The sequence below is a fragment of the Oncorhynchus tshawytscha genome, linkage group LG20 (genome assembly GCF_018296145.1).
Source record: "Oncorhynchus tshawytscha isolate Ot180627B linkage group LG20, Otsh_v2.0, whole genome shotgun sequence".
Taxonomy (NCBI): Eukaryota; Metazoa; Chordata; class Actinopteri; order Salmoniformes; family Salmonidae; genus Oncorhynchus; species Oncorhynchus tshawytscha.
The window spans coordinates 33,602,410-33,629,661 of record NC_056448.1 but is presented as its reverse complement, the minus strand read 5'-3'; the positions used below and the strand labels follow the sequence as shown (position 1 = coordinate 33,629,661).

Genomic DNA, 27,252 nt, shown 5'->3' with positions numbered 1-27,252 from the left:
ATGGCTATATACAGGAAGTAGACAATAACATGGCTATATACAGGAAGTAGACAATAACATGGCTATATACAGGAAGTAGAAAATAACATGGCTATATACAGGAAGTAGACAATAACATGGCTATATACAGGGAGTAGAAATTAACATGGCTATATACAGGGAGTAGAAATGAACATGGCTATATACAGGGAGTAGAAATTAACATGGCTATATACAGGAAGTAGACAATAACATGGCTATATACAGGGAGTAGAAATTAACATGGCTATATACAGGAAGTAGACAATAACATGGCTATATACAGGGAGTAGAAATTAACATGGCTGTATACAGGGAGTAGAAATTAACATGGCTATATACAGGAAGTAGACAATAACATGGCTATATACAGGAAGTAGACAATAACATGGCTATATACAGGGAGTAGACAATAACATGGCTATATACAGGAAGTAGACAATAACATGGCTATATACAGGAAGTAGACAATAACATGGCTATATACAGGAAGTAGACAATAACATGGCTATATACAGGGAGTAGAAAATAACATGGCTATATACAGGAAGTAGAAATTAACATGGCTATATACAGGAAGTAGAAATTAACATGGCTATATACAGGAAGTAGAAATTAACATGGCTATATACAGGAAGTAGAAAATAACATGGCTATATACAGGAAGTAGAAATTAACATGGCTATATACAGGAAGTAGAAAATAACATGGCTATATACAGGAAGTAGAAAATAACATGGCTATATACAGGAAGTAGAAAATAACATGGCTATATACAGGGAGTAGACATTAACATGGCTATATACAGGAAGTAGAAAATAACATGGCTATATACAGGAAGTAGAAAATAACATGGCTATATACAGGGAGTAGACAATAACATGGCTATATACAGGAAGTAGAAATTAACATGGCTATATACAGGAAGTAGAAAATAACATGGCTATATACAGGAAGTAGAAAATAACATGGCTATATACAGGAAGTAGAAATTAACATGGCTATATACAGGAAGTAGAAAATAACATGGCTATATACAGGAAGTAGAAAATAACATGGCTATATACAGGGAGTAGACATTAACATGGCTATATACAGGAAGTAGAAAATAACATGGCTATATACAGGAAGTAGAAAATAACATGGCTATATACAGGAAGTAGACAATAACATGGCTATATACAGGAAGTAGAAATTAACATGGCTATATACAGGAAGTAGAAAATAACATGGCTATATACAGGAAGTAGAAAATAACATGGCTATATACAGGGAGTAGAAATTTACATGACTAAATACAGGGATTAGAAAGCCAGTATGAGGGTTTGCGCTCAAGCTGGAATGAAAGACGGACTGTGTGTGGAAAGAAAATATCAATAGAGTTCAAAAAGTACTCAAAACCATGAAGGGGAATAACCCATGCAGGGAGAACAAGCAGTCAATGTGCAGGGGTACCAGGTAATTGATCTAGCAGGATAGATAATAGACAGTAGCAGCAGTCGATGTGCAGGGGTACCAGGTAATTGATCTAGCAGGATAGATAATAGACAGTAGCAGCAGTCGATGTGCAGGAGTACCAGGTAATTGATCTAGCAGGATAGATAATAGACAGTAGCAGCAGTCGATGTGCAGGGGTACCAGGTAATTGATCTAGCAGGATAGATAATAGACAGTAGCAGCAGTCGATGTGCAGGAGTACCAGGTAATTGATCTAGCAGGATAGATAATAGACAGTAGCAGCAGTTGATGTGCAGGGGTACCAGGTAATTGATCTAGCAGGATAGATAATAGACAGTAGCAGCAGTTGATGTGCAGGGGTACCAGGTAATTGATCTAGCAGGATAGATAATAGACAGTAGCAGCAGTCGATGTGCAGGAGTACCAGGTAATTGATCTAGCAGGATAGATAATAGACAGTAGCAGCAGTTGATGTGCAGGGGTACCAGGTAATTGATCTAGCAGGATAGATAATAGACAGTAGCAGCAGTCGATGTGCAGGAGTACCAGGTAATTGATCTAGCAAGATAGATAATAGACACTAGCAGCAGTCGATGTGCAGGAGTACCAGGTAATTGATCTAGCAAGATAGATAATAGACAGTAGCAGCAGTCGATGTGCAGGGGTACCAGGTAATTGATCTAGCAGGATAGATAATAGACAGTAGCAGCAGTCGATGTGCAGGAGTACCAGGTAATTGATCTAGCAAGATAGATAATAGACAGTAGCAGCAGTTGATGTGCAGGGGTACCAGGTAATTGATCTAGCAGGATAGATAATAGACAGTAGCAGCAGTCGATGTGCAGGAGTACCAGGTAATTGATCTAGCAGGATAGATAATAGACAGTAGCAGCAGTTGATGTGCAGGGGTACCAGGTAATTGATCTAGCAAGATAGATAATAGACAGTAGCAGCAGTCGATGTGCAGGGGTACCAGGTAATTGATCTAGCAAGATAGATAATAGACAGTAGCAGCAGTTGATGTGCAGGGGTACCAGGTAATTGATCTAGCAGGATAGATAATAGACAGTAGCAGCAGTCGATGTGCAGGGGTACCAGGTAATTGATCTAGCAAGATAGATAATAGACAGTAGCAGCAGTCGATGTGCAGGGGTACCAGGTAATTCATCTAGCAAGATAGATAATAGACAGTAGCAGCAGTCGATGTGCAGGGGTACCAGGTAATTGATCTAGCAAGATAGATAATAGACAGTAGCAGCAGTCGATGTGCAGGGGTACCAGGTAATTGATCTAGCAAGATAGATAATAGACAGTAGCAGCAGTCGATGTGCAGGGGTACCAGGTAATTGATCTAGCAGGATAGATAATAGACAGTAGCAGCAGTCGATGTGCAGGAGTACCAGGTAATTGATCTAGCAGGATAGATAATAGACAGTAGCAGCAGTCGATGTGCAGGGGTACCAGGTAATTGATCTAGCAAGATAGATAAGACTTGATTGATCAGACTTGATTGTGTTGATTGGTTTTCATAGATAATGTTTCTCACACTGTTTACTTTCACACAGAATGTTCATGTTTCAGCTGTCTTGTCCTCCACAGAACAGAGAACATTGAGTCTATCAGAGCAGCCTCTCGAAAAAAGGTATGTACCCACTGACCTAACGTGTCTGTCTAAAGTGTGTTTGACATTCTTACAGTTTCGTACAGTTTCCCCCTAATTCCCAGGCACTCCAGCCCTCACAATGACTTCTTAGTTGGTTGCTGGGTGACCAAGGGCTCTCTCTCTGTTGTGGAGTTCCTGCTTCTCTTTATATCAAGACCGTGTTTTGTTTGTTTAACTCCAGGCTTGTCTGTTACCATGCCAAGGCTTGCAGCGTTGTTTTAACCCTGTTTCACAGGTGGTGAGGTGATGCATATATATTACAAAACCTTTAAGCCACCCTTTATCAGTACCCAAAGTGTTGTTGTAGTGTTGAGCTCATTGTGCTCAGAAAATGTTTATTTGTCAATGAACATTTTGTCCAAAGCAATTTTAAAATGCAGGGCCTGTCCTCAGATGAAGTCAGGCTAACGCTCTGTAACTTTGTGACACAGTGAGTGTAAAACGATTTACTGTACAGTATCCTTTAAATGAATAGCTCCAACACAAGAGAGACAGACTAGGAAAAGGGAGCCTCTTTACTTCCTGTTCACTATGTTGGGATGAGATGCTTCCAGGAACCATGCCAACTGCCTTTGTCCTCTTCCTCCATTCATCTGTTGAAATGTCCTGAACACATAGTCAGTCAAAGCTCTATAGCTCCCTCTAGAGTATGTCAGTGTGTACCAGACCTGTGTGTGTGTTAGTGTATGTCAGAGCTGTGTGTGTGTGAGTGTGCTTGTGCGTGTGAGTGTGTGTGTGTGTGTTTATGTACTGTATGTATCAGAGCTGTGTGTGTAATGTGTGTGTGTAATGTGTCCCTAGGGAGTTAAGGTTTCGTAAGCGTGCCCAGTCTGCAGACGACGAGGGCAGCGTTGAGCTGGCAGAGTCCCTTCAACACCTCACCCTCTCAGAGTTCCTCAAAGAGTACGTGGGCATCGCCCCCTTCTGGGCTGGCAGCCCTGGCCCTTCCTTTCCACTGGGAAGATAGCCCAATAGCCTCTAACTCTACAGTAACTCCCCTGATCTGGAAGCGAGACCTCTAGACATTAACCCTACAGTAACTTCCCTGATCTGGATGAAGGTACTCTAGACATTAACCCTACAGTAACTTCCCTGATCTGGATGCTGGCCCTCTAGACATGAACCCTACAGTAACTTCCCTGATCTGGATGCTGGCCCTCTAGACATTAACCCTACAGTAACTTCCCTGATCTGGATGAAGGCCCTCTAGACATTAACCCTACAGTAACTTCCCTGATCTGGATGAAGGTACTCTAGACATGAACCCTACAGTAACTTCCCTGATCTGGATGAAGGTACTCTAGACATGAACCCTACAGTAACTCCCTTGATCTGGAAGCCAGCCTTCTAGCCCCCTAGCTCCAGCCCCAGGTTAACCTCTTCATGCCAACCCTTTTAACTCTAGAGGTCCCCTGTGTGCATCCTGATATCTAACCTCTACATTTGTGCCCACAATGCACTCTGCCTAGCATGGCATCACCATTAACTTTCAGAGATTACACTTGTATGTTGTTGATGTAAATGAATTAACCAGGTTCGATTAGTGCACGTGTGCTGCACGTGTCTCTAACTACTACTGTGTAACCCATTCTTAACTCACATTGATCTTTCATTGAACTGTGACCTCTCAGGTATACGTGGCCTATCCTCCCATTATCTGGAATCACACAGAAGATTCTATTGGACCTGGCTTGTTTTTGTATTGATTCTGTAGTAAACATCTATGGCTTTGTATTGCATGTGTACTAGCTGTATACTTGATCCAGCCTGGTATGACAGTCACTCACCGATTGACCTACTAACCAAATACCATGTTTACTAGTATTGTTAGTATTATTAGTAGTACTAGTATTATTAATATTATTAGTATTATTATTATTATTAGTAGTAGTATTATCACTATTATTAGTATTATCAAAAGTATTTGTATTGCTTGTATTGGTAGCATTACTAGTATGCTTTCATAAGTTGTGTGCTGTGTTTTCTACCTTTTTCTTTCCTTGTTGATGAAAAGGATGACAGTCACGTTACTACTATTAGTAAGGACTATACGTAAAATTAATTTGCTGTTGGTCAGCAAAGATCACCAGGCAGCAAACAGGACACTAGTTTATACAGTTCATACAACCCAACATATTTGATGAGGATTTGACATTTCTAACCCTATATGTCTATGATGCTAAACCAATTGTTTCTGAACAGAATTGAAGAGGAGGAGTGGGACAAGTACAACATCCCCTCCAAGGTGGAGTCAGAGAAATACAAAGTGATTCGTACCTTCAGCTTCCTCAAGAGCAGGATGTCCACCACTCGCAACAAGAACAAGGTGAGACACTATATACAGTTCCTTGCAAAAGTATTCATCCCCCTTGGTGTTTTTCAGCTGCAAGTCTCAGCTATATCAGTCAAATCAATCAATGTGTTCCGCAATGCTATAAACATACAAGATATCTCAGTGATCTCCAACTCTGTCACAGAGAATCAAAAAAGATCAGATATATTTATTGGAAATGTAGCAAGGCATATCTCAAGATAAATAAAGTGTATATGTATCCATAGGCTTTCTTTGCATTCAACATAGATACCAAATAGTTTATAATTGTAAAGATCCACATTTTAGGGGAAGGTATCAGAATTCCAATTCATTCATTCATGACACACCCAGAAAGTGCTGTAAAACTGATACCATTGAGTGTCAGTTATCATGCTGTTATTATAACTTAATTATCTGATACAAAAGCCTATTATCATGACAATTTGCATCCTTGAAAAGTGCTATATAAATAGCATGTATTATTATTATATTATTATTATTGTTATCATCCCAACCGTTCTCCTTAGTATTCACCTCAAGGTCTGTTCTTCAAATGATGACAAAGAGCAGGAAATGTTTGGGGAAATAACATTGACCCAAAACACCATTAAAACACTGTAGGTTATTTCCTTTCAATCATCAACCCTTTGTTGGTGATCAGCATGTGGAACCCCCCCATTTCCGTCACAGTGGACTTTAAAATGGGCTGAAATAAGGCTTGGATCATTCACATGTAACTGATTCAATTGGAGTCAGTGTACGTGTGGCTATTTGTGACTACTTATAGGCTAGCCAGACCACAGTATCAGTAACCTGAATTATAGTGCTTAAGGCTAGCTGAGTGTAACCTATGGTGTTACAGAGTTACAGTCAGTATTTTCTATGCTTTGACGGGTTGTTTCTGAAAGGGTTTGGATGTAGTTACAGTATATGGGTGTGTGTTAACTAGCCTATCCATGCCTCTGATGTTCACCCCTGGGAATCTACCCTGGTTCTCCAAGGGAAAGGGGAAGGAGAAGGAGAGAGAGAAGGGGAAGGAGAAGGAGAGAGAGAAGGAAGGGACAGATAAGGACAAACAGCAGAATGGACATCGTTTCTCCACGGGTTCCTGTGCTGGTCCCACCATCTGTCTGGTCTGTGACAAACCTGCTACTGGCAAGGACCTTCTGCACTGCTCCTGTAAGTAATCAGCAGTCACCGTTTACACATTAGTCATGTATCAGTCAAATCAATCAATGTGTTCCGCAATGCTATTAACATACAAGATATCTCAGTGATCTGCAACTCTGTCACAGAGAATCAAAAAAGATCAGATATATTTATTGGAAATGTAGCAAGACATATCTCAAGATAAATAAAGTGTATATGTATCCATAGGCTTTCTTTGCATTCAACATAGATACCAAATAGTTTATAATTGTAAAGATCCACATTTTAGGGGAAGGTATCAGAATTCCAATTCATTCATTCATGTAGTTATTCTATTTCCATCCTGGTGGTTGATATCTCTATATATGTAAATATCCCTCTCTCCCTCAGGTTGTACAGTCATGGTCCATAAGGGTTGTAAGGACTCTGCTCCCCCGTGTCTAAAGGTGAGTTCCAGCCTATGTGTGTATGTGTGTGTGTGTGAACCTCTGCCCCACAACCACACACATAAACATTGGGGTGTGTTAATGGTAAACTAGTCCAGTGACACATCTTCTACTCATCTCTCTTTGTTGAACGAAGAGATCTAGTTGGAATTTTTAATTCTCTGGTGTCCTACTAGACTCCTTTTTGTAAATCTTTGTATTAAAACTACAGAAACTTCAGGATAAGTATGCAGTTACTATGGTGAAGAACCGAACAGCATCCCTCCCGCAGAGTGAGTTTTACATTACACAGTCCAAAGGTCATTGATGTCATGGCTTGTTGTTGTCATCCTGTGAAGCACTCAGAGGAAGGAATCCTGAAACAACAACATTCCTCTCTCTTCTCCTTTCCTCTCTTCTCCTCTCTCTCCTTTCCTTTCCTTTCCTTTCCTTTCCTTTCCTCTCTTCTCCTTTCCTTTCCTTTCCTCTCTTCTCCTTTCCTTTCCTTTCCTTTCCTTTCCTTTCCTTTCCTTTCCTTTCCTTTCCTTTCCTTTCCTTTCCTTTCCTTTCCTTTCCTCTCCTCTCCTCTCCTCTCCTCTCCTCTCCTCTCCTCTCCTCTCCTCTCCTCTCCTCTCCTCTCCTCTCCTCTCCTCTCCTCTCCTCTCCTCTCCTCTCCTCTCCTCTCCTCTCCTCCTCCAGACTTCACAGTGCGAGACAGTCCCTCTCCATGTCCGATCTCCACCTCAGCCTCTCTACCTGTGATGAGCCAGAGGGACAAGAGGGAAACAGCCTCCCTCTCCAACCCCCTCTCCAGGAGCGTCCCTTCTGCCACAGACAGGTCAGCTCAGCATCTCTCTCTCACTCTATCTATCTCTCTCAAAAAAATTCAAAAGGCTTTATACACATACATACATACATTGCCAAAGCAAACATATAGACACATATCAAATCATTGATGATGCAGATAGATAATAATAGGAAAAATAATAATACTCAATTAGTAATAACAATTAACAGGACCATGTTATTATTCTGGTTTGTCATTATACTGGCTGTCCCTACGGGTGTTTCAGCTACATATTTTGCAGCTAATATGTCATAAAGTTTTTTTTTCTCCCAATAGATAATATGTTAATGTTTTCTATGGTTCTTTCTCTCTCTCTCTCTCTCTCTCTCTCTCTCTCTCTCTCTCTCTCTCTCTCTCCTCTCTCACACTCTCTCTGTAACTCTCTCTCTGTAACTCTCTCTTTCCCTCACTCAATGTATGTCTCTCTCAATTCAATTCAAAAGGGATTTATTGGCATGGGAAACATGTTTACATTGCCAAAGGAAGTGAAATATTTTTAACAGTAAATATTGCATTCAAAAGGTTTCAAAAAGATAAAGACACTTCAAGATTTAGCAATGTGCAAATAGTTATAGTATGAATAGTAGGGGATCAATATTGTTGTTATTTACAGTGTTGTTTGTGCTGTTGTGATTGCACACTGCTGTATTTCGCCTAACAGATATGGGAGTTTATCAATGTTTGATTTCTGGGTCTGTGTGGGAAAGATCTGTGGGAAATATGTATCCAGGGCCTAAAATAAACACCCGCCACCTGCCACATGCGGGTAGATTTTGGCATTAGCGTGTATGATGTCTATTTCACCAGCCACGTTGGCGGGTGGTCAGGGCTCCACAGTGTGAGCATTTCACTCACAATTTTGTGAATAAAAATAGTTAAGAATGATCACATTCATAGTAAAATAAATACTGCAGTAGCTGTTTTCAAAGTATTTCTGCCGTTTTATTTCGTAGCTGGTAAATTAAAGAGTCAAAGAACTATGCATCCTATATAGCCTATTTCACCTCGCACTGCAACACTGCCTGGTTGGGGGCTGTGCGTACCTGAAGAGCTGTTAAAGATGAATTTTTAGAAGCGCTGTGCACAGGCATAAAAGTTGGTCTAATTTACTTGAAAGGAAAGTGAAACTTTGTTATTGTGTTTCTTGGCTATTTACATAGTTTTGTTCACAAGCTAGGTTGTTTTTCAATGTTTGAAGAGAAAACAATGATGCTACTAGCCAGACTCAATCTCACAGGCACAAACATGACTCTAATCATGCTACCACGGTAACCTCCTGCCCTTAAAGGGCTGGTGAACATGTTTGTCTCATCTGTGATACACTACATTACCAAAAGTATGTTGACACATGCTCGTCGAACATCTCATTCCAAAATCATGGGCATTGATATGGAGTTGGTTCCCCCATTTCTGCTATAACAGTCTCCAGTCTTCTGGGAAGTTTTTCCACTAGATGTTGGAACATTGCTGCAGGGACTAGTGAGCATTAGTGTGGTCGGGCACTGATGTTGGGCGATTAGGCCTGGCTCTCCGTCGGCGTTCCAATTCATCCCAAAGGTGTTCGATGAGGTTGAGGTCAGGGCTCTGTGCAGGCCAGTCAAGCACTTCCACACCGATCTCGACAAACCATTTCTGTATGGACCTTGCTTTGTGCACGGGGGCATTGTCATGCTGAAACAGGAAAGGGCCTTCCCCAAACTGTTGCCACAAAGGTAGGTAGCGTTGTCCTGGAATCCCAGATTTGTCTGTCGGACTGCCAGATGATGAAGTGAGATTCATCACTCCAGATAATGCGCTTCCACTACTCCAGAGTCTAATGGCAGTGAGCTTCACACCACTCCAGCCAACGCTTGGCATTGCGGATGGTGATCTTAGGCTTGGGTGTGGCTGCTTAGCCATGGAAACCCATTTCATGAAGCTCCCAAGGAACAGTTATTGTGCTGACGTTGCTTCCGGAGGCAGTTTGGAACTTGGTAGTGAGTGTTGAAACCAAGGACAGACAATTTTTACGCGCTTCAGCACTCGGCCGTCCAGTTCTTTGAGCTTGTGTGGCCTACCACTTCTCGTCTGAGCCGTTGTTGCTCCTAGACGTTTCCATTTCACAATAACAGCACTTACAGTTGACCGGGGCAGCTCTAGCAGGGAAGAAATTTGGCACACTGACTTGTTAGAGAGGTGGCATCCTATGCCACACTGAAAGTCAATGAGCTCTTCAGTAAGGCCATTCTACTGCCAATGTTTCCCAATGGAGATTGCATGGCTGTGTGCTCGATTTTATACAGCTGTCAGAAACAGGTGTGGCTGAAATAGCTGAATCCACTAATTTGAAGGGGTGTCCATATCCCCCTTAACATTTTTCCTATTTTGTTGCCTTACACCCTGAAATTAAAATTATTTTTTTACAGGTTTTGTATCATTTGATTTACCCAACATGCCTACAACTTTGAAGATGCAAAATATTTTTTTGTGTGAAACAAACAATAAATAAGACAAAAAACAGAACTTGAGTGCGCATAACTATTCACACCCCAAAGAAGCCAATACTTTGTAGAGCCACCTTTTGCAGCAATTCTAGCTGCAAGTCCCTTTCGGTATGTCTCTATAAGCTTGGTACATCTAGCCACTGGGATATTTGCCCATTCCTCAAGGCAAAACTGCTCCAGCTCCATCAAGTTGGATGGGTTCCGCTGGTGTACAGCAATCTTTAAGTCATACCACAGACCACTCGAGTGTTGCTTTAGCAGTATGCTTAGGGTCATTGTTCTGCTGGAAGGTGAACCTCCGTCCCAGTCTCAAATCTCTGGAAGACTGAAACAGGTTTCCCTCAAGAATTTCCCTGTATTTAGGGCCATCCATCAATCCTTCAATTCTGACCAGTTTCCCAGTCCCTGCCGATGAAAAACATCCCCACAGCATGATGCTGCCACCATCATGCTTCACTGTGGGGATGGTGTTCTTGGGGTGATGAGAGGTGTTGGGTTTGCGCCAGACATAGCGTTTTCCTTGATGGCCAAAAAGCTCAATTTTAGTCTCATCTGACCAGAGTACCCTTTTTTCCATATGTTTGGGGAGTCTCCCACATTACTTTTGGTGAACACCAAACGTGTTTGCTTATTTTTTTCATTCAACGATGGCTTTTTTCTGGCCACTCTTCCAGCTCTGTGGAGTGTACAGCTAAAGTGGTCCTATAGACAGATATTCCAATCTCCGCTGTGGAGCTTTTGCAGCTCCTTCAGGGTTATCTTTGGTCTCTTTGTTGCCTCTCTGATTAATGCCACCCTTGCCTGGTCCGTGAGTTTTGGTGGGCGGCCCTCTCTTGTCAGGTTTTCTGTGGTGCCATATTCTTTCCGTTTTTTAATAATAGATTTAATGGTGCTCCGTGGGATGTTCAAAGTTTCTGATATATTTTTATAACCCAACCCTGATCTGTACTTCACAACTTTGTCCCTGACCTGTTTGAAGAGCTCTTTGGTCTTCATGGTGCTGCTTGCTTGGTGGTGCCCCTTGTTTAGTGGTGTTGCAGACTCTGGGTCCTTTCAGGACAGGTGTATATATACTGAGATCATGTGACAGATCATGTGAAACTTAGATTGCACACAGGTGGACTTTATTTAACTAATTATGTGACTTCTGAAGGTAATTGGTTGCACCAGATCTTGTTTAGTGGCTTCATAACAAAGGGTGTGAATACATATGCACGCACACCCCTTTTCCCCTTTTGAATTCTTTTGAATTTTTAAAAATAAGTTGTTTTTTTCACTTGACCAGTTTGAACTATATTGTGTATGTCAATTACATGAAATCCAATTAAAAATCCATTCAATTGACAGGTTTTAATGCAACAGAATAGGAAAAACGCCAAGGAGGATGAATACTTCTGCAAGGCACTGTATAGTGTATTTTGGTTAAAAGACTGAACAATATACCACATTAGTTACTTTTTACTAGTAACACATTTATTGTTCGAGATACATCACAAAGCATGTTCATCTGTTTTTTTTTGTGTTTTGTTGGTGTAATTTTAGCGGCAAAAAATATTTTGGCTGGGAAAGTATCTGAGTGGCTGGTAGATTTTTGATCTACCGGCCACAATGGCAGGTGGACCAAAACGTTAATTTTATGCCCTGATGTATCTCTCATGGGGTTATACATTTGACAGGAGCTTAGGAAGTACAGCTCAGTTTCCACCTCATTTTGTGGGCAGTGGGCACATACAGTGCCGTTGGAAATTATTCAGACCCCTTGACTTTTTTCACATTTTGTTACGTTACAGGTTATTCTAAAATATATATATTTTTAAAATCCTCAGCAATCTACATTCAGTACCCCACAATAACAAAGTGAAAACAGGTTTTACATTTTTTTTTGCAAATATATTTAAAAAAACTACAGAAATACCTTATTCAGACCCTTTGCTATGAAACTTTAAATTGAGCTTAGGCGCATCCTGTTTCCATTGATCATCCTTGAGATGTTTCTACAACTTGATTGGAGTTCACCTGTGGTAAATTCATTTGATTGGACATTCCACTCCACTATAAAAGGCACATGACAGTCCAATTGGAGTTTGCCAAAAGACACCTAAAGACTCTCAGACCATGAGAAACAAGATTCTCTGGTCTGATGAAACCGAGATTGAAATCTTTGGCCTGAATGCCAAGCATCACTTCTGGAGGAAACCTGGCACCATCCCTACAGTGAAACACAGCATCATGCTGCGGGGATGTTTTTCAGCGGCAGGGACTGGGATACTAGTCCGGATCGAGGGAAAGATGAACGGAGCAAAGTACAGAGCGATCCTTGATGAAAACCTGCTTCAGAGAACTCAGGACCTCAGACTGGGGTGAAGGCTCACCTTCCAACAGGACAACGACCCTAAGCACACAGCCAAGACAACGCAGGAGTGGATTCGGGACAAGTCTGAATGTCCTTGAGTGGCCCAGCCAGAGCCCGGACTTGAACCCGATCGAACATCTCTGGAGAGACTTGAAAATAACGTTCACCATCCAACCTGACAGAGCTTGAGAGGATCTGCAGAGAGAAATGGGAGAAACTCCCCAAATACAGGTGTGCCAAGCTTGTAGCGTCATACCCAAGAAGACTTGAGGCTGTAATCACTGCCAAAGGTGCTTCAACAAAGTACTGAGTAAAGGCTCAGCAGAATACTTAAAAAAAAATACATTTCTCTCAGCCTATTGCGGACAGTCTGAGCACTGATGGAGGGATTGTGCGTTCCTGGTGTAACTCGGGCAGTTGTTGTTGCCATCCTGTACCTGTCCTGCAGGTGTGATGTTCGGATCTACCGATCCTGTTCAGGTGTTGTTACACGTGGTCTGCCACTGCGAGGACGATCAGCTGTCCGTCCTGTCTCCCTGTAGCGCTGTCTTAGGCATCTCACAGTACGGATATTGCAATTTATTGCCCTGGCCACATCTGCAGTCCTCATGTCTCCTTGCAGAATGCCTAAGGGGACCCTGGGCATCTTTCTTTTGTTGTTTTTCAGAGTCAGTAGAAAGGCCTCTTTAGTGTCCTAAGTTTTCATAACTGTGACCTTAATTGCCTACCGTCTGTTAGTGTCTTAACGACGGTTCCACAGGTGCATGTTCATTAAATGTTTTTGGTTCATTGAACAAGCATGGGAAACAGTGTTTGAACCCTTTACAATGAAGATCTGTGAAGTTATTTAGAGTTTTACGAATTATCTTTGAAAGACAGGGTCCTGAAAAAGGGACATTTCTTTTTTTGCTGAGTTCATATGTTGAAGAGGGTGGGTTTCAAGCTGCATCTCTGAGTAAAGAAATGTGAGTGTTTATTGCCAATATTAACTTCACACTTGTTGTTTGTGTACATTGATTTTATATATATGTTTTTCCCCTACACCGCTTTCCATCACTTTGTATAGCAGACCCTCATGCAAAATTGAGTCAAATTGAGTCAAAAGCTTTTTTGAAATTAACAAAGCATGAGAAGACTGCTTTTGTTTTGCTTTGTTTTGTTTGTTTGTCAATAAGGGTGTGCATATTGTATACGTGGTCTGTCCTACAGTATTTTGGAAAGAAGACAATTTGATATTTGCTCATGACATTGTTTTCACTTAGGATATTTTGGAGTCTGCTGTTGATGATTTTTCAGAGATTGCTGTTGACGCAGATTCCAAGGTAATTGTTGGGGTCAGATTTGTGTCCATTTTTGTGGATTGGGGTGGTCAGTCCTCAGTTCCAAATATTGGGGAAGAGACCAGAGCTGAAGATGACGTTAAAGAGTTTAAGAATAGCCAATTGAAATTTGTGGTCTGTAAGTTTTATAATTTTATTCAGGATACGATCAACACCACAGGCCTTTTTGGGTTGGAGGATTTGCATTTTGACCTGTAGTTCATTCAATGTAATTGGAGAATCCAGTGGGATCTGGTAATATTTAATAGCTCATTCTAAGATGTGTAGTTGATCTTGTATATGCTTTTTCTGTTTGTTCTTTGTTATTGAGCCGAAAAGATTAGAGAAGTGGTTTATCCATATGTCTCTTTTTAGAATAGGTAGCGCTTCGTGTTGTTGTTGGTTTAGTGTGTTCCAATTTTCCCAAAAGTGGTTAGATTCTATGGATTCTTCAATTACATTAAGCAGACTTCTGACATGCTGTTCCTTCTTTTTTCTCATTGTGTTTCTGTATTGTTTTAGTGTTTCACCATAGTGAAGGCATAGTTTCAGGTTTTCTGTGTTTTTGGTTGGATATGCTTATCAGTTTCTTTCATGGGGTTTTGCCTTCTTCATCAAACCATTTGTCAATGTTGTTCATTTTCTTAGGTTGTCTGCTTGACGTTTTTAGATTTGATAGGGAAGCTGAAAGGTCAAATAATATACAGTTTAGGCTTTCTACTGCCAAGTTTACAACTTCACTATTGCAGTGAAATGTTTTGCCCAGGAAGTTGTCTAAAAGGGATTGACTAAGTTGCTGCCGAATTGTTTTTTGGTACGTTTCTACACTTCTTTCCTCCAATCTACAGCATTTCTTAATAGTATGCAGTTTGTTCAGCTTTGAGGCCTCATGATTATTTCTTTGTTCAAGTAGGCTAGGATTTTTCTGTGATCTGATAGGGGTGTTAGTGGGCTGACTGTGAACGCTCTGAGAGACTCGGGTTGAGGTCTGTGATAAAGAAATCTATAGTACAATCTGCCAGGGGATGAGCTGTAGGTGTATCTACTATAGGAGTCCCCCTGAAGCCTACCTACCATTGACTATGTAGAGACAAGAGTTGTGCCCCATTTTTGTTGGTTGTTTTGTCATAGTTGTGTCTAGGGGGGCATATTTGGGAGGGAATGCTGTCACCTCCAGGTTGGTGTTTGTCCCCGTGTGCTGAGAATGTCAGGTTCTCAGACTAGTACATGTCCCTGGGCCTAGACATGATTGACCTCTCCCTCTAGGATGGAGAAGCCATCTTCATTAAAGTGTGGGGATTCTATTGGGGGGATATAGGTAGCACACATGAGGACATGTTTCTCTGTTGAGATAATTTCCTTATTAATTTATAGCCAGATGTAAAATGTTCCTGTTTTGACTAATTTAATAGAGTGGTGTATGTCTGCTCTATACCAAATTAGCATACCCCCTGAGCATACCCCCTGGGTTCCTGCTCTTTAGTCCAAAAGCAGATGACCTCAGACCTTGTCTATTCCAGCACAAGATAATGAAAGCTTTGTGTTCCATAATGTCCAGTGTTGTTATTTGTGTGGTTTAGGTTTGAGCAGAGCATGCTTAGCGTGTGATACATGCCTCTTTGGTCACAGGCAGGGTGCACGTTGCTCTCTCTCTCTCTGTCTCCTACTCTCTCTAACTATCTATCTCTCACTCTCAGTATATTACAGTAAGATTGTGATTATGATTTTTTGGGATGATACTTACTGTATGTTATTGACACATTGTCACTGTCCCGGCAGGCTTAGTGAGAGTCCAGAGGCGGAGTCTGACAGCAGGTGGTGTCCTGGCCAATCAGAAGAGCTTCTGCAGACCACCGAGTCGTCCACGTCCACTGACTCCTCCGTCGGAGAAGGTACTGCAGGGATGGGAACCCAGAAGGGACAACACAGACAGTCAATGCTGTCCATTTTGTGTCAAACCATTTTCCATTGGAAATGCAGAGGAATGATGATGAACAGGTGTTAGAAAGAGACCTATGATTCATGTCTTTCTTACAGTTTGTCCTTCCACTCCCCAAGTAGACTGTGTGGACGCTAGACTCCATGGTGACCTGGATGCTGATGCTCTAGACTACAAGGCTGAGTCTTGGAGTCTGACGGTGGAACACACGTTCTGTAAGAAGCAGGACAAACGGGTGGTCAAGAGGCAGGATGTTATCTATGGTGAGAAAACACTGCGTTGATATGTAATGAAACCGGCTGTTTTGTAATACAGTTAGTGAGTTATAAATGAGTAATGAGTGCTGAAAGCACAGGAAAGTTTGTGGTTTGTTGTTATGGCATGTCCAATGGATCGGTTGGTCTACAGAAACCTTTGTCATCTTGGAAAGGTGGATAATTGGACTGTGTGTATGTGCGTATGTGGCAGCATGTTTGAGGGGATCAGTTTGAGAAAGGCGAGGTATTGCTAATATTGATCACATAATGAGCAGTTAGTTGGGATGCAAGATGATTTGAAGATCAGTGATTATGTGCTGTCAGACTACAATCTAGTCGATCTCAAACATGCACTGTGTGCACAGGAGGTTGGTGGCACCTTAATTGAGGAGGACGGGCACGTGGTAATGGCTGGAGCGGAATGAATGGAATGGTATCAAATACATCAAACACATGTTTTCATTGTGTTTGATGCCATTTCATTCGCTCCGTTCCAGCCATTATTATGAGCCTTCCTCCCCTCAGCAGCCTCCACTGACTGTGTGTGTCCTCTCAGAGTTGATGCAGACAGAGATGCACCACCTCCAGACACTGAGGATCATGGCTGAGGTGTTTCGGCGAGGGATGAGGGAGGAGGTTCAGTTGGATGCTGGCGCAGTGGACCGTGTCTTTCCTTGTCTGGATGAACTCCTCCTCCTCCACCACAACCTCTTCAATGCCATGAGGGAACGCCGCCACAGCTCCGCCAAGCCACATGGGGACAGGAACTACGTCATAGTACGCATCGGAGACATCCTGTTGCAACAGGTGCGCTGTTAAAATAAAGTCCTTTGTAACACAAAAACTAGTGGCAGCTTTTTCCATACAGTCATATGGAATCTGTGCAGACAGAATGACCTCATGACCCCTAGAAATACATGCTGAGTCTGAATTACAATGAATCAGTACCTCCACAAAACCTGGGTAAATACAGATATTGCTGTTTTTTTTGTTTGAAACATTGCCAATGTCCACTCACTCTCTCCTGTAATTCAGTAATTCAACCTCAAGAAACATGACTGTGGTGTTAATGTTCTATTTGACTGATTGAGTACGTTGGATCTAGATCGACTGAATAACTTCCCATTTCTGGTGCAGTTTTCTGAAGACAGTGCAGAGAGGATGAAACAGGTGTATGGAGAGTTCTGCAGCCATCACACTGAGGCAGTCACCTTCTTCAAAGAGCTACAGCAACACAACAAACGATTTCAGACCTTCATCAAGGTACGTTTGGCTTGTCTGCATAGAAGACTACTCAAGTCGCAAGATTGAGAAGTTGTATTGAGGAGTTATCTGCCTCTACAAGTTATGTCTCGATATAGGATACCTTGAGAAGTGGTTATATTGTATATTCCACTTGTGACTAATGATTGATTTTGTGTTTATATAGCAACAAAGTAATAACTATTTGGTCCGGAGGAGAGAGATCCCAGAATGCATCTTGTTGGTGACCCAGAGGATCACTAAGTACCCTGTTCTGCTGGAGAGGATTCTACAGTACACTCAGGGTCAGTCTGCCTCGCTGTGCTCTGCTGCCCTCTGCTGTCAGGATCAGATAAAACCAGCCTGTTCATGTTATGTTGGACAGGTGGTTTTATCATACAGCTCAGCTATCAGTGTGAATATACAGCAGTTAGAGTAACAGTTACAGTCAACTTCAATGTGACCAAATATTTTTTCTCTCTCTCTCTCTCTCTCTCTCTCTCTCTCTCTCTTCCTCCCTTCTCTCCCCCTTCCCCCTCTCTCTCTCTCTCTCTCTCTCTCTCTCTTCTTTCTCTTCCTCCCTCCTCTCCCCCTTCCTCTCTCTCTCTCTCTCTCTCTCTCTCCCTCTCTCAGTGGACAGTGAGGAGCACATGGACCTTTCCAGAGCTCTGGTTCTGATCAAGGAAGTGATCGCGGCAGTTGACCTGATGGTCAGTGAGTTTGAGCAGGGTCAGCGGTTACAGGATGTTCTAAACAGGATGGAGAATCGGAGCTTTGCCAAGCTGAAGAACGGGCACACCTTCAGAAAGCAGGATGTTCTGGGGCCAGGCCAGACCCTCAAACACCAGGGCCTGTTACTGTGGAAGACCGCCACCGGACGACTCAAAGGTCTCACACACTGGTCAATCAATCAACCCAAACAATCAATCAGTCAATCAATCAATCCATTTCACACTAATGATAATATTGATTATGGATTGCATTGTTTACAACTGTCTTGTGTCATATCTTTGCAGATGTCATGGCTCTCCTTCTGACAGACACACTGATCTTCCTCCAGGAGAAAGACCAGAAGTTCATATTCGCTGCTGTGGTATGTCTATGAAAGGATCTTGTGACATTTGCTGTTGAAGATGCAGTCCGGGATCTTAAGCACCTACAAATTCATTACATATTGTACGAATTGGGATTCGTAACATATCATACGAATATGCAGGACGTAACATGGCGGTAGGTAGCCTAGCATGTCAGCGTGTTGAGCCAGAAACCCAAGAGTCACTGGTTTCGAATCACCTTGCCGACAAGGTGAAAAATCTGTTCATGTGCCCTTGAGCAAGGCACTTAACCCTAGTTGCTCTGGATAAGAGTATCTGCTAAATGAAATGGAGGACGTAGGACACAAGTTTCAGTTTTGTCTCGTGAGCACTACTTTTAAAACTACTGGCTGAAATTATACAAAGCCTCTGGAGCATCACTTTAATGGAATAAGACAAAATAAACTCTACACTTCAATTCAGTTCCTTTAGACTAAGTCTGATAGCTTTGGGCTACTGCTCTCTGCTCTTCTTCATCTTATGTGGGGGATTGGGACTCAAAAAGACATGTCTTCCTGGATGGAGTAATACACAATCTCTTATCTTATGTGGGGGATTTGGACTCAAAAAGACACGTCATCCTGGATGGAGTAATACACAATCTCTTATCTTATGTGAGGGATTGGGACTCAAAAAGACATGTCATCCTGGATGGAGTAATACACAATCTCTTATCTTATGTGGGGGATTGGGACTCAAAAAGACATGTCATCCCCTACATCTGTGAATGTTGGCCCTCTGTTTTCATGAACTTTACTAATACGCTGTCATCCTCCCATTCTGTCTGTCTGTGCTCCTCAGGACCAGAAGCCCCCAGTGATCTCTCTCCAGAAGCTGATCGTCAGAGAGGTAGCCAATGAGGAAAGAGGGATGTTTCTGATCAGTGCGTCGGCCGCAGGGCCAGAGATGTACGAGGTCCACACTTCCTCGAAAGACGAACGCAACACCTGGATGAGACTAATCAGAGAGGCAGTAGAGAGGTCAGTCAGAGGAGGGAGGGGTGTGGGAGTGTGTGGGTGGGGGGTCTCTCTCTTTCTCTCTCGCTCTCTTTCTCTCTCTCTCTCTCTCTCTCTCTCTTTCTCTCTCGCTCTCTCTCTTTCTCTCTCTCTCTCTCTCTGGATGTGTGTGTGTGCCTAAAACTGTCTGTCCAGCTGTCCAGAGGAAGAGGAGGAGAACACTAATGAGTCAGAAGAGGAGAGAAGAACAGCTGAGGCCAGAGTCCAGAAGATACACAAACTACAGGGTATTTATATCCATAACCTATATATAGCTTGTCTGTCATATTCCCTGTACTTCTATATCTGTTGGTGACTGGCATTACCGCTGCTACTGCGATTTCTGAGTGTTGATTATGATTTATCGAATGTATATGGTGTTCTTGTATTAGAGCCTGAGGTATTTTGTGTTGATTGGGATTTATTGAATGTATGTGGTGTTATTCTGTCAGAGCCTGAGATATTGTGTGTTGATTGTGTATTAAAATGTTTATTGTGTATTACTACTGTGAAGTATTTCTGTTTTGTTGTTGTGTCAGAGGACCATCAGATCTGATTCAGTCTGTAGGAGAAGCTACAGATATATTAATGATAGTTTATTCATTTGATTGAACCTTTATTTAAGCAGGGAGTCATACTAAGACCACGGTCCCTTTTGCAGATGGGCCCTGCATGAACACATCAGTAAACAGCAATTACACTATACATGTCTATATATACATGTCAATTACAGAACACATGAAAAAGCAGACACACAACACGAAAAGCAGAACACAATCATATGAAACAAACACATTACTCCACCAACTTCAAGGACTTTTGGAGATCATTCCACGTGAGAGGCAAACAAAACTAAAATCAGATGAACCTAACTCAGTGGAGATTGAATTGATCTCCAGGGTTAGACATTAATGTGTTATCTACCAGAGAACCTGTCCAGTCCGGACAATCAGATCTGTTCTACTCTGTTAATTCATGATTATTGACTTTATTAATGATAGTTTATTAATGATAGTGTATTAATGTGTTATCTACCAGAGACCCTATCCAGTCAGGATTATCAGATATGCTCCAGTCTGGAGGAGAAGCTACAGATCTATGCTGAACTGTCTGTTCTGAGGGGCGAGGCCCAGGAACCACACCCTGAGCCACACCTCCTGGTCCAGCCAAACCCAGAGGAGGTGCCCCAGGCTGCAGTACTGCTTACTGCCGCGCTCAGAGAGGGTGAGACGATATACCTCACAATAAGACTCACTGACCATCGTTAGCTTCTTGAACATGTTGTCCATTTCCTGTTGTAGAGTGTCCAATGTCTTACTCTGTCTGTCTGTGGGTATTCCCCCCCCCCTCTCTCTCTCCAGCTGAGAACCTGAGGACCACTCTGTCCTCGCTGACCTTTTCCCCCTTCAGCCCCTGCAGCCCTCCCAGGGACCCCCTGTCCAACCCTGTGTCCCCAGCCTGCCCTCCTACCCCCCTGGACACCCCCTCAGATGCGGAGGCCTCTCTTGGGGACTCTAATACCAGGGATGGGGAGTCAGCCTCCCAAGTCCTTGTACTGCAGTCCCTGACTAATAATATCAACCTTAAGGTAGGTCATCTATGCAGGGTTGTCTTAGCTATATACCATAGATATTGTAGCGAATTCAGGGCTAACCTGACAGGGCTTCAACCCTGGTCTCTGTGACTGTCAGTCCAACACCGTAGCCATCACACCAAGAGGTTAGGCCATAGGCTTGTTGTAGTCTTGAGCTGCTGAAGTGTGTACTACGTTCAGTGTTCATTTTGGCCTTGACTTCTCACCTTCCTCCTTCGCTTCTCATGGTGGCTCAACAATCCCAACAGTTGTTTGAATAATTTAACACCATCTATTAGAATTACATTTCAGCCTTGATGTGATAAATTATTAATATCTTAATACAGGAGAAAGTCAATTTAGCTTTCAAAGGTACCGTCTCATTAAAAATAGATGTATAGAATTATATCCCAATTTCCTCGGACACGTTTGTGCTATCGTTAGCATCTTTCTGTGTGCCCTGGCTGTGAGGTAAGAAAAATAAGTATTGACTGGAAGCTGTGAGGTAAGGTAGTGTACAGAGTGGGTCTACATACACTATCTGACCACAAGGTGGTGCTATATGTACACTATCACGTAGACTCCTCAGACAAATGGACTCTACTTAGAAAATGTGCCTTGTGATGAGAGGAGACTCTACTGCAATCTCACCATTACATGGAACCGTGACTGCAGTGTAATGATGGAGGAAGCCAATAGCGTCTTATGCAGGTTCGGCCATCTAGGAGAGTGCAACATATTACCGATGCAGGATTGTAATTTCAACACCCTGTTGCATGAGAATTTGTAGTGTAAGGTTTAAAAAAGCTTCTGACGTTTGTATGTTCCACTTTTAAATGTCATACTTTATTTTCTCTTACGGAAAATAGATCAACTCCATTAGTTATAATCCACATAATAATTGACTTTTCCTGTTGCTGTAGGATTATTTTCCTGCAAGCTGGCTCAAATTAAGATCCTACATCTGTAGGAGAGTGGAACTCTCCATTCTCACACACTAACACGGGAGTACTAGAACCATTCCATTTATTTGTATACCGTTTTTTATCGAGGGTTCTTATAGAGGGAATGTTATTTGTGGAAGGATGAAGTCATGAGAAGATCCTCATAAAGTGAGATGAAAGCCTGACTATTAGCTACTGTTTATCACGTGTTAACTGTGGTTGTCTTCCTCAATAACAGGTGTCCCACAGTGTCCAAAGCTTGACCCAGTTACTCTATAGTCTACAGGTGAGCTCATCCCTATGGGAGGTGAATCACACACACAGACACACATGCACGCACACGCACACACACCCTGTGTATCTCATCTCAGCCACTAATTTCCATTCGACACACAGACCCAGTGTCTTCTCAGCAGGAACAAATATATCCTGTTTTAGTGCCACATTCAGGTTGCAGTCTTAGTATGTATGTGTGTGTGTGTGTGTGTGTGTATAGTGAGGGAAAAAAGTATTTGATCCCCTGCTGATTTTGTACGTTTGCCCACTGACAAAGAAATGATCCGTCTATAATTTTAATGGTGGATTTATTTGAACAGTGAGAGACAGAATAACAACAACAACATCCAGAAAAACGTATGTCAAAAATGTTATAAATTGATTTGCATTTTAATGAGGGAAATAAGTATTTGACCCCTCTGCAAAACATGACTTAGTACTTGGTGGCAAAACCCTGGTTGGCAATCACAGAGGTCAGACGTTTCTTGTAGTTGGCCACCAGGTTTGCAAACATCTCAGGAGGGATTTTGTCCCACTCCTCTTTGCAGATCTTCTCCAAGTCATTAAGGTTTCGAGGCTGAAGTTTGACAACTCGAACCTTCAGCTCCCTCCACAGATTTTCTATGGGATTAAGGTCTGGAGACTGGCTAGGCCACTCCAGGACCTTAATGAGCTTCTTCTTGAGCCACTCCTTTGTTGCCTTGGCCGTGTGTTTGGGTCATTGTCCCTCAATTTTGGTCTCAACTGACCACAACACTTTCACCCAGTTGTCCTCTGAATCATTCAGATGTTCATTGGCAAACTTCAGACGGGCATGTATATGTGCTTTCTTGAGCAGGGGGACATTGCGGGCGCTGCAGGATTTCAGTCCTTCACGGTGTTACCAATTATTTCCTTGGTGACTATTCCTTGGTCCCAGCTGCCTTGAGATCATTGACAAGATCCACCCGTGTAGTTCTGGGCTGATTCCTCACCGTTCTCATGATCATTGCAACTCCACAAGGTGAGATCTGGCATGGAGCCCCAGGCCGAGGGAGATTGACAGTTCTTTTGTGTTTCTTCCATTTGCGAATAATCGCACCAACTGTTGTCACCTTCTCACCAAGCTGCTTGGAGATGGTCTTGTAGCCCATTCCAGCCTTGTGTAGGTCTACAATCTTGTCCCTGACATCCTTGGAGAGCTCTTTGGTCTTGGCCATGGTGGAGAGTTTGGAATCTGATTGATTGATTGCTTCTGTGGACAGGTGTCTTTTACACAGGTAACAAACTGATATTAGGAGCACTCCCTTTAAGAGTGTGCTCCTAATCTCAGCTTGTTACCTGTATAAAAGACACCTGGGAGCCAGAAATCTTTCTGATTGAGAGGGGTCAAATACTTATTTCCCTCATTAAAATGCAAAACAAAATGATAACAATTTTGACATGAGTTTTTCTGGATTTCTTTGTTGTTATTCTGTCTCTCACTGTTCAAATAAACCCACCATTAAAATTATAGACTGATCATTTCTTTGTCAGTGGGCAAACGTACAAAATCAGCAGGGGATCAACTACTTTTTTCCCTCACTCTATGTGCCCGCACGTGCATCCATACGTGTGTGGATGTATTTGCCTGGCTGCACCACAGCTTCTGTAAACAGAGATCCAACAATCAGCTGGATTGTCTGAAGCTTGAAACGCCAGGCAGTAAGCTGCTGGAGAGAGGAACCCAATTATCCTATTCTTAGTGGGAGAGAGACCAGAGGAGAGAGAGACTTTTCTCCTGCTCTGCACAGGGAGCATTTGATGTGTTGATGTAGATGGAGTCTATCCTGTTTGGTGTGTGCACAGTATGTGTTTGTGTTAGTAATGTGAAGCGTGTGTGTTTGCGGGTGTGTGTGTAGCCTACTGTACATAGTGACATTTCTTGTATATTGGTATGTGTTTGTATGCGGTCTATACATGTGTTCTAGGCCTGCTTGGCCTAACAATATGTAGCTCAGCCTTAAAGTACCAGTGAGTATTTGGTTTGCCGTTGACTGTCACAATGTCGACTGATCCATATTTGGTATTCAAATCACCTGCTTCTATTGCCCCCATTAACCTTGGCTTGGAGCCACACATGGCCATCGACGGTTGGCCCAGTGTGGACCCATTTGAATGGCTGCGTTGGTCCCAGTCAGTCAGCAGCCAGCCAGCCAGCCAATTGGCCAGCTAGTCAGCCAGTCAATCAGTCAATGAGTCAATCAGTCAGTCAGTCAGCCATCCAGCTAGTCAGTCAGTCAGCCATCCACCCGGCAAACCAGACAATAAGTCAACCATCCAGTTGGCCAACCAGCTAGTCAGTTAGTCAGCCAGCCAGCCAGCCAGCTAGTCAGTCAGCCATCCAGCCGACCAACCAGTCAGTCAGTCAGCCAGCCAGCCAGCCAGGTAATCAGCTAGTCAGACAGCCAGCAAGTCAATGAGTTAGTCAGTTAGTCAGTCAATGAGTCAGTCAGTTAGCCATCCAGCCAGCTAGTCAATCAGTCAGCCATCCAGCTGGCCAACCAGTTAATCAGTCAACCATCCAGCCGGATAACCAGCTAGTCAGTCAGCCATCCAGCCGACCAACCAGTCAGCCAGCCAGTCAGATAGTCAGCCAGCCAGCTAGTCAATGAGTTAGTCAGTCAATGAGCCAGTCAGCCATTCAGCCAGCCAGTCAGTCAGTCAGTCACGTTATTGTCACATATTTGTTTCCTCTCTGCAGGCGGCGGTAACCATCCAAGACAGTTTCTACGAGGTTCAGAAGTTCCTCCTCTATGAGAGTGACCGCCACTCCCCCCGCTCTCCGAGACCACACACCCCATGTCTCCGTGGCAACGCTCTGCAGGAGCAGGAGAAGCAGCGTAACCTGGAGAAGCGCCGTGAGGAGGTGGCGGCAGCAGTACGGTTGCAGGGCAGGCTGCACCAGGTAGGATAAGTTAGATTATTCAATGAATTGATTAATGAATTTAGGGCGACCTTATCGATTCCAAAATAAGGGAATCACATTATCGAAAAAGGCAAATAGCGTTTTTTCTCCCCACAGTAAATAAGTAAGCATACACTACCGTGTCCTTGTTTTTGAAAGAAAAGCAAAAAAATGTGTCCTTTAAAATAAAATATAATTGATCAGAAATACAGTGTAGACATTGTTAATGTTGCAAATGACTATTGTAGTTGGAAACGGCTATCTACATAGGCGTACAGAGGCCCATTATCAGCAACCATCACTCCTGTGTTCCAATGGCACATTGTGTTAGCTAATCCAAGTTTATCATTTTAAAAGGCTAGTTAGAAAACCCTTTTGTAATTATGTTAGCACAGCTGAAAACTGTTGTTCTGATTAAAGAAGCAATAAAATTGCATTCTTTAGACTAGTTGAGTATCTGGAGCATCAGCATTTGTGGGTTCGATTACATTCTCAAAATGGACAGAAACAAAGATCTTTCTTCTGAAACTCGTCAGTCTATTCTTGTTCTGAGAAATGAAGGCTATTCCATGCGAGAAATTGAAGAAACTGAAGATCTCGTACAACGATGTGTACTACTCCCTTCACAGAACAGCGCAAGTACATTAGTGTCTAGTTGGAGAAACAGACGCCTCACAAGTCCTCAACTGGCAGCTTCATAGTTCCCGCAAAACACCAGTCTCAACATCAACAGTGAAGATGTGACTCTGGGATGCTGGCCTTCTAGGCATAATTTTTTTTGCTTTTCTTTCAAAAACAAGGACATTTCTAAGTGACCCAAAACATTTGAACGGTGGTGTATATCTACTATGCACACTCACCTCTTATTGTACTTTGCCAGGATTTATTAGTTAAAAATATATTTTTGTATTAAACGATTTATCGCGGCCCAAGCAACCATCAACTAATGGATTCTGTTGAACCTTTCTCTACCTCCAGGAGAGACAGCGGTGGGAGAGGGAGTGCCAGGCTCGCCACAGCCAACAGGGGGAGCTGGAGAGCAGGCTGGAGGAGAGGGAGAGACAGTGCCACCTGGAGGCTGAGAGGCTGAAACAGGAGCGGGAAGAGCTGGAGGAGCAGCTGGAGGAGTACCAGCAGAGCCTGGAGAGGCTGAGAGAGAGTCAGAGGAGTGTGGAGAAGGAGAGGGAGAGGCTGGAGACCCAGCAGAACCTGCTGCAGAGCTGGAGACACAGCCGACAGAGGAGCCTGCCTGTCATGGTCATACCCCTGGACCGCTGTCATCAGGTGTGTGTGAGGGGGGTGAGTGGGTTCTCACAGAAGGACTCCTAGCCTGTAGCTAATACTCACTGCATGAGTGTGAATGAGAGATGCTGAGAGTACATATACTATAAGGGTGTGTATAGCAGGTTGGCATTTATTGTCATGAATCTTGTTCTGGAGGCAGCTCTGCAGAGTGGTCACAAGCTGGCACAGTCACAAAGTCATAAAATCTGATTATAAACTATAGGAGGTTGGGGGCACATTAATTGGGGAGGACGGGCTTATGGTAATGACTGGAGCGGAATCAGTTGAATGGTTTCAAATATATTAAACACATTTTTTCCAGGTTTTTAATGCCATTGCATTTGCTTATCAGCAGCCTACTGTGTTTTAAACCTTAACCTTAGCCCTAACCTTAAACAAACAGCTAACCATAATGCCTAACCCTAACCTTAAAATAGAACATTTTAGCAACATGAAATCAGATTAAAATCTGTTCACATACACCCACAGGAAGAATATGACACTTAAAAAATAAAACATCTGATATTGTCATTTTCACGTTTTCATATATTCTTAGAATGTTTGCGAATTACGTATACTAAGGCATTTGTGAACATTGTACTGCAATAGAGTGGCGGGAAAGAGACCGAGAGTTTAGACAATTAATAGACACTGCCGTAAATTATACCTAATAAAAACATCTGTCTTGTCCAA

At 42.7% G+C, this 27,252-nt stretch overlaps 1 protein-coding gene across 2 annotated transcripts in view; it reads left to right on the top strand.

Moving 5' to 3' along the window:
* The window catches only part of LOC112220169 (rho guanine nucleotide exchange factor 28), a 111,233-nt gene that overhangs the window by 69,651 nt on the left and 14,330 nt on the right, over window positions 1–27,252 (top strand). Inside the window, exons 14-34 of one of the 2 annotated variants that reach the window (XM_042302503.1) lie at window positions 3,076–3,118; window positions 3,941–4,042; window positions 5,342–5,465; window positions 6,455–6,632; window positions 6,993–7,048; window positions 7,260–7,320; window positions 7,727–7,865; window positions 15,809–15,921; window positions 16,067–16,231; window positions 16,782–17,032; window positions 17,363–17,488; window positions 17,655–17,772; window positions 18,101–18,355; window positions 18,484–18,560; window positions 19,363–19,541; window positions 19,713–19,804; window positions 20,595–20,780; window positions 20,918–21,144; window positions 22,312–22,359; window positions 25,072–25,275; window positions 26,254–26,559. In XM_042302503.1, coding sequence (XP_042158437.1) covers window positions 3,076–3,118; window positions 3,941–4,042; window positions 5,342–5,465; window positions 6,455–6,632; window positions 6,993–7,048; window positions 7,260–7,320; window positions 7,727–7,865; window positions 15,809–15,921; window positions 16,067–16,231; window positions 16,782–17,032; window positions 17,363–17,488; window positions 17,655–17,772; window positions 18,101–18,355; window positions 18,484–18,560; window positions 19,363–19,541; window positions 19,713–19,804; window positions 20,595–20,780; window positions 20,918–21,144; window positions 22,312–22,359; window positions 25,072–25,275; window positions 26,254–26,559 — 3,050 coding nt within the window. The remainder of the gene's footprint in view (window positions 1–3,075; window positions 3,119–3,940; window positions 4,043–5,341; window positions 5,466–6,454; window positions 6,633–6,992; window positions 7,049–7,259; window positions 7,321–7,726; window positions 7,866–15,808; window positions 15,922–16,066; window positions 16,232–16,781; window positions 17,033–17,362; window positions 17,489–17,654; window positions 17,773–18,100; window positions 18,356–18,483; window positions 18,561–19,362; window positions 19,542–19,712; window positions 19,805–20,594; window positions 20,781–20,917; window positions 21,145–22,311; window positions 22,360–25,071; window positions 25,276–26,253; window positions 26,560–27,252) is intronic. The other variant, XM_042302504.1, reaches the window with a different exon arrangement.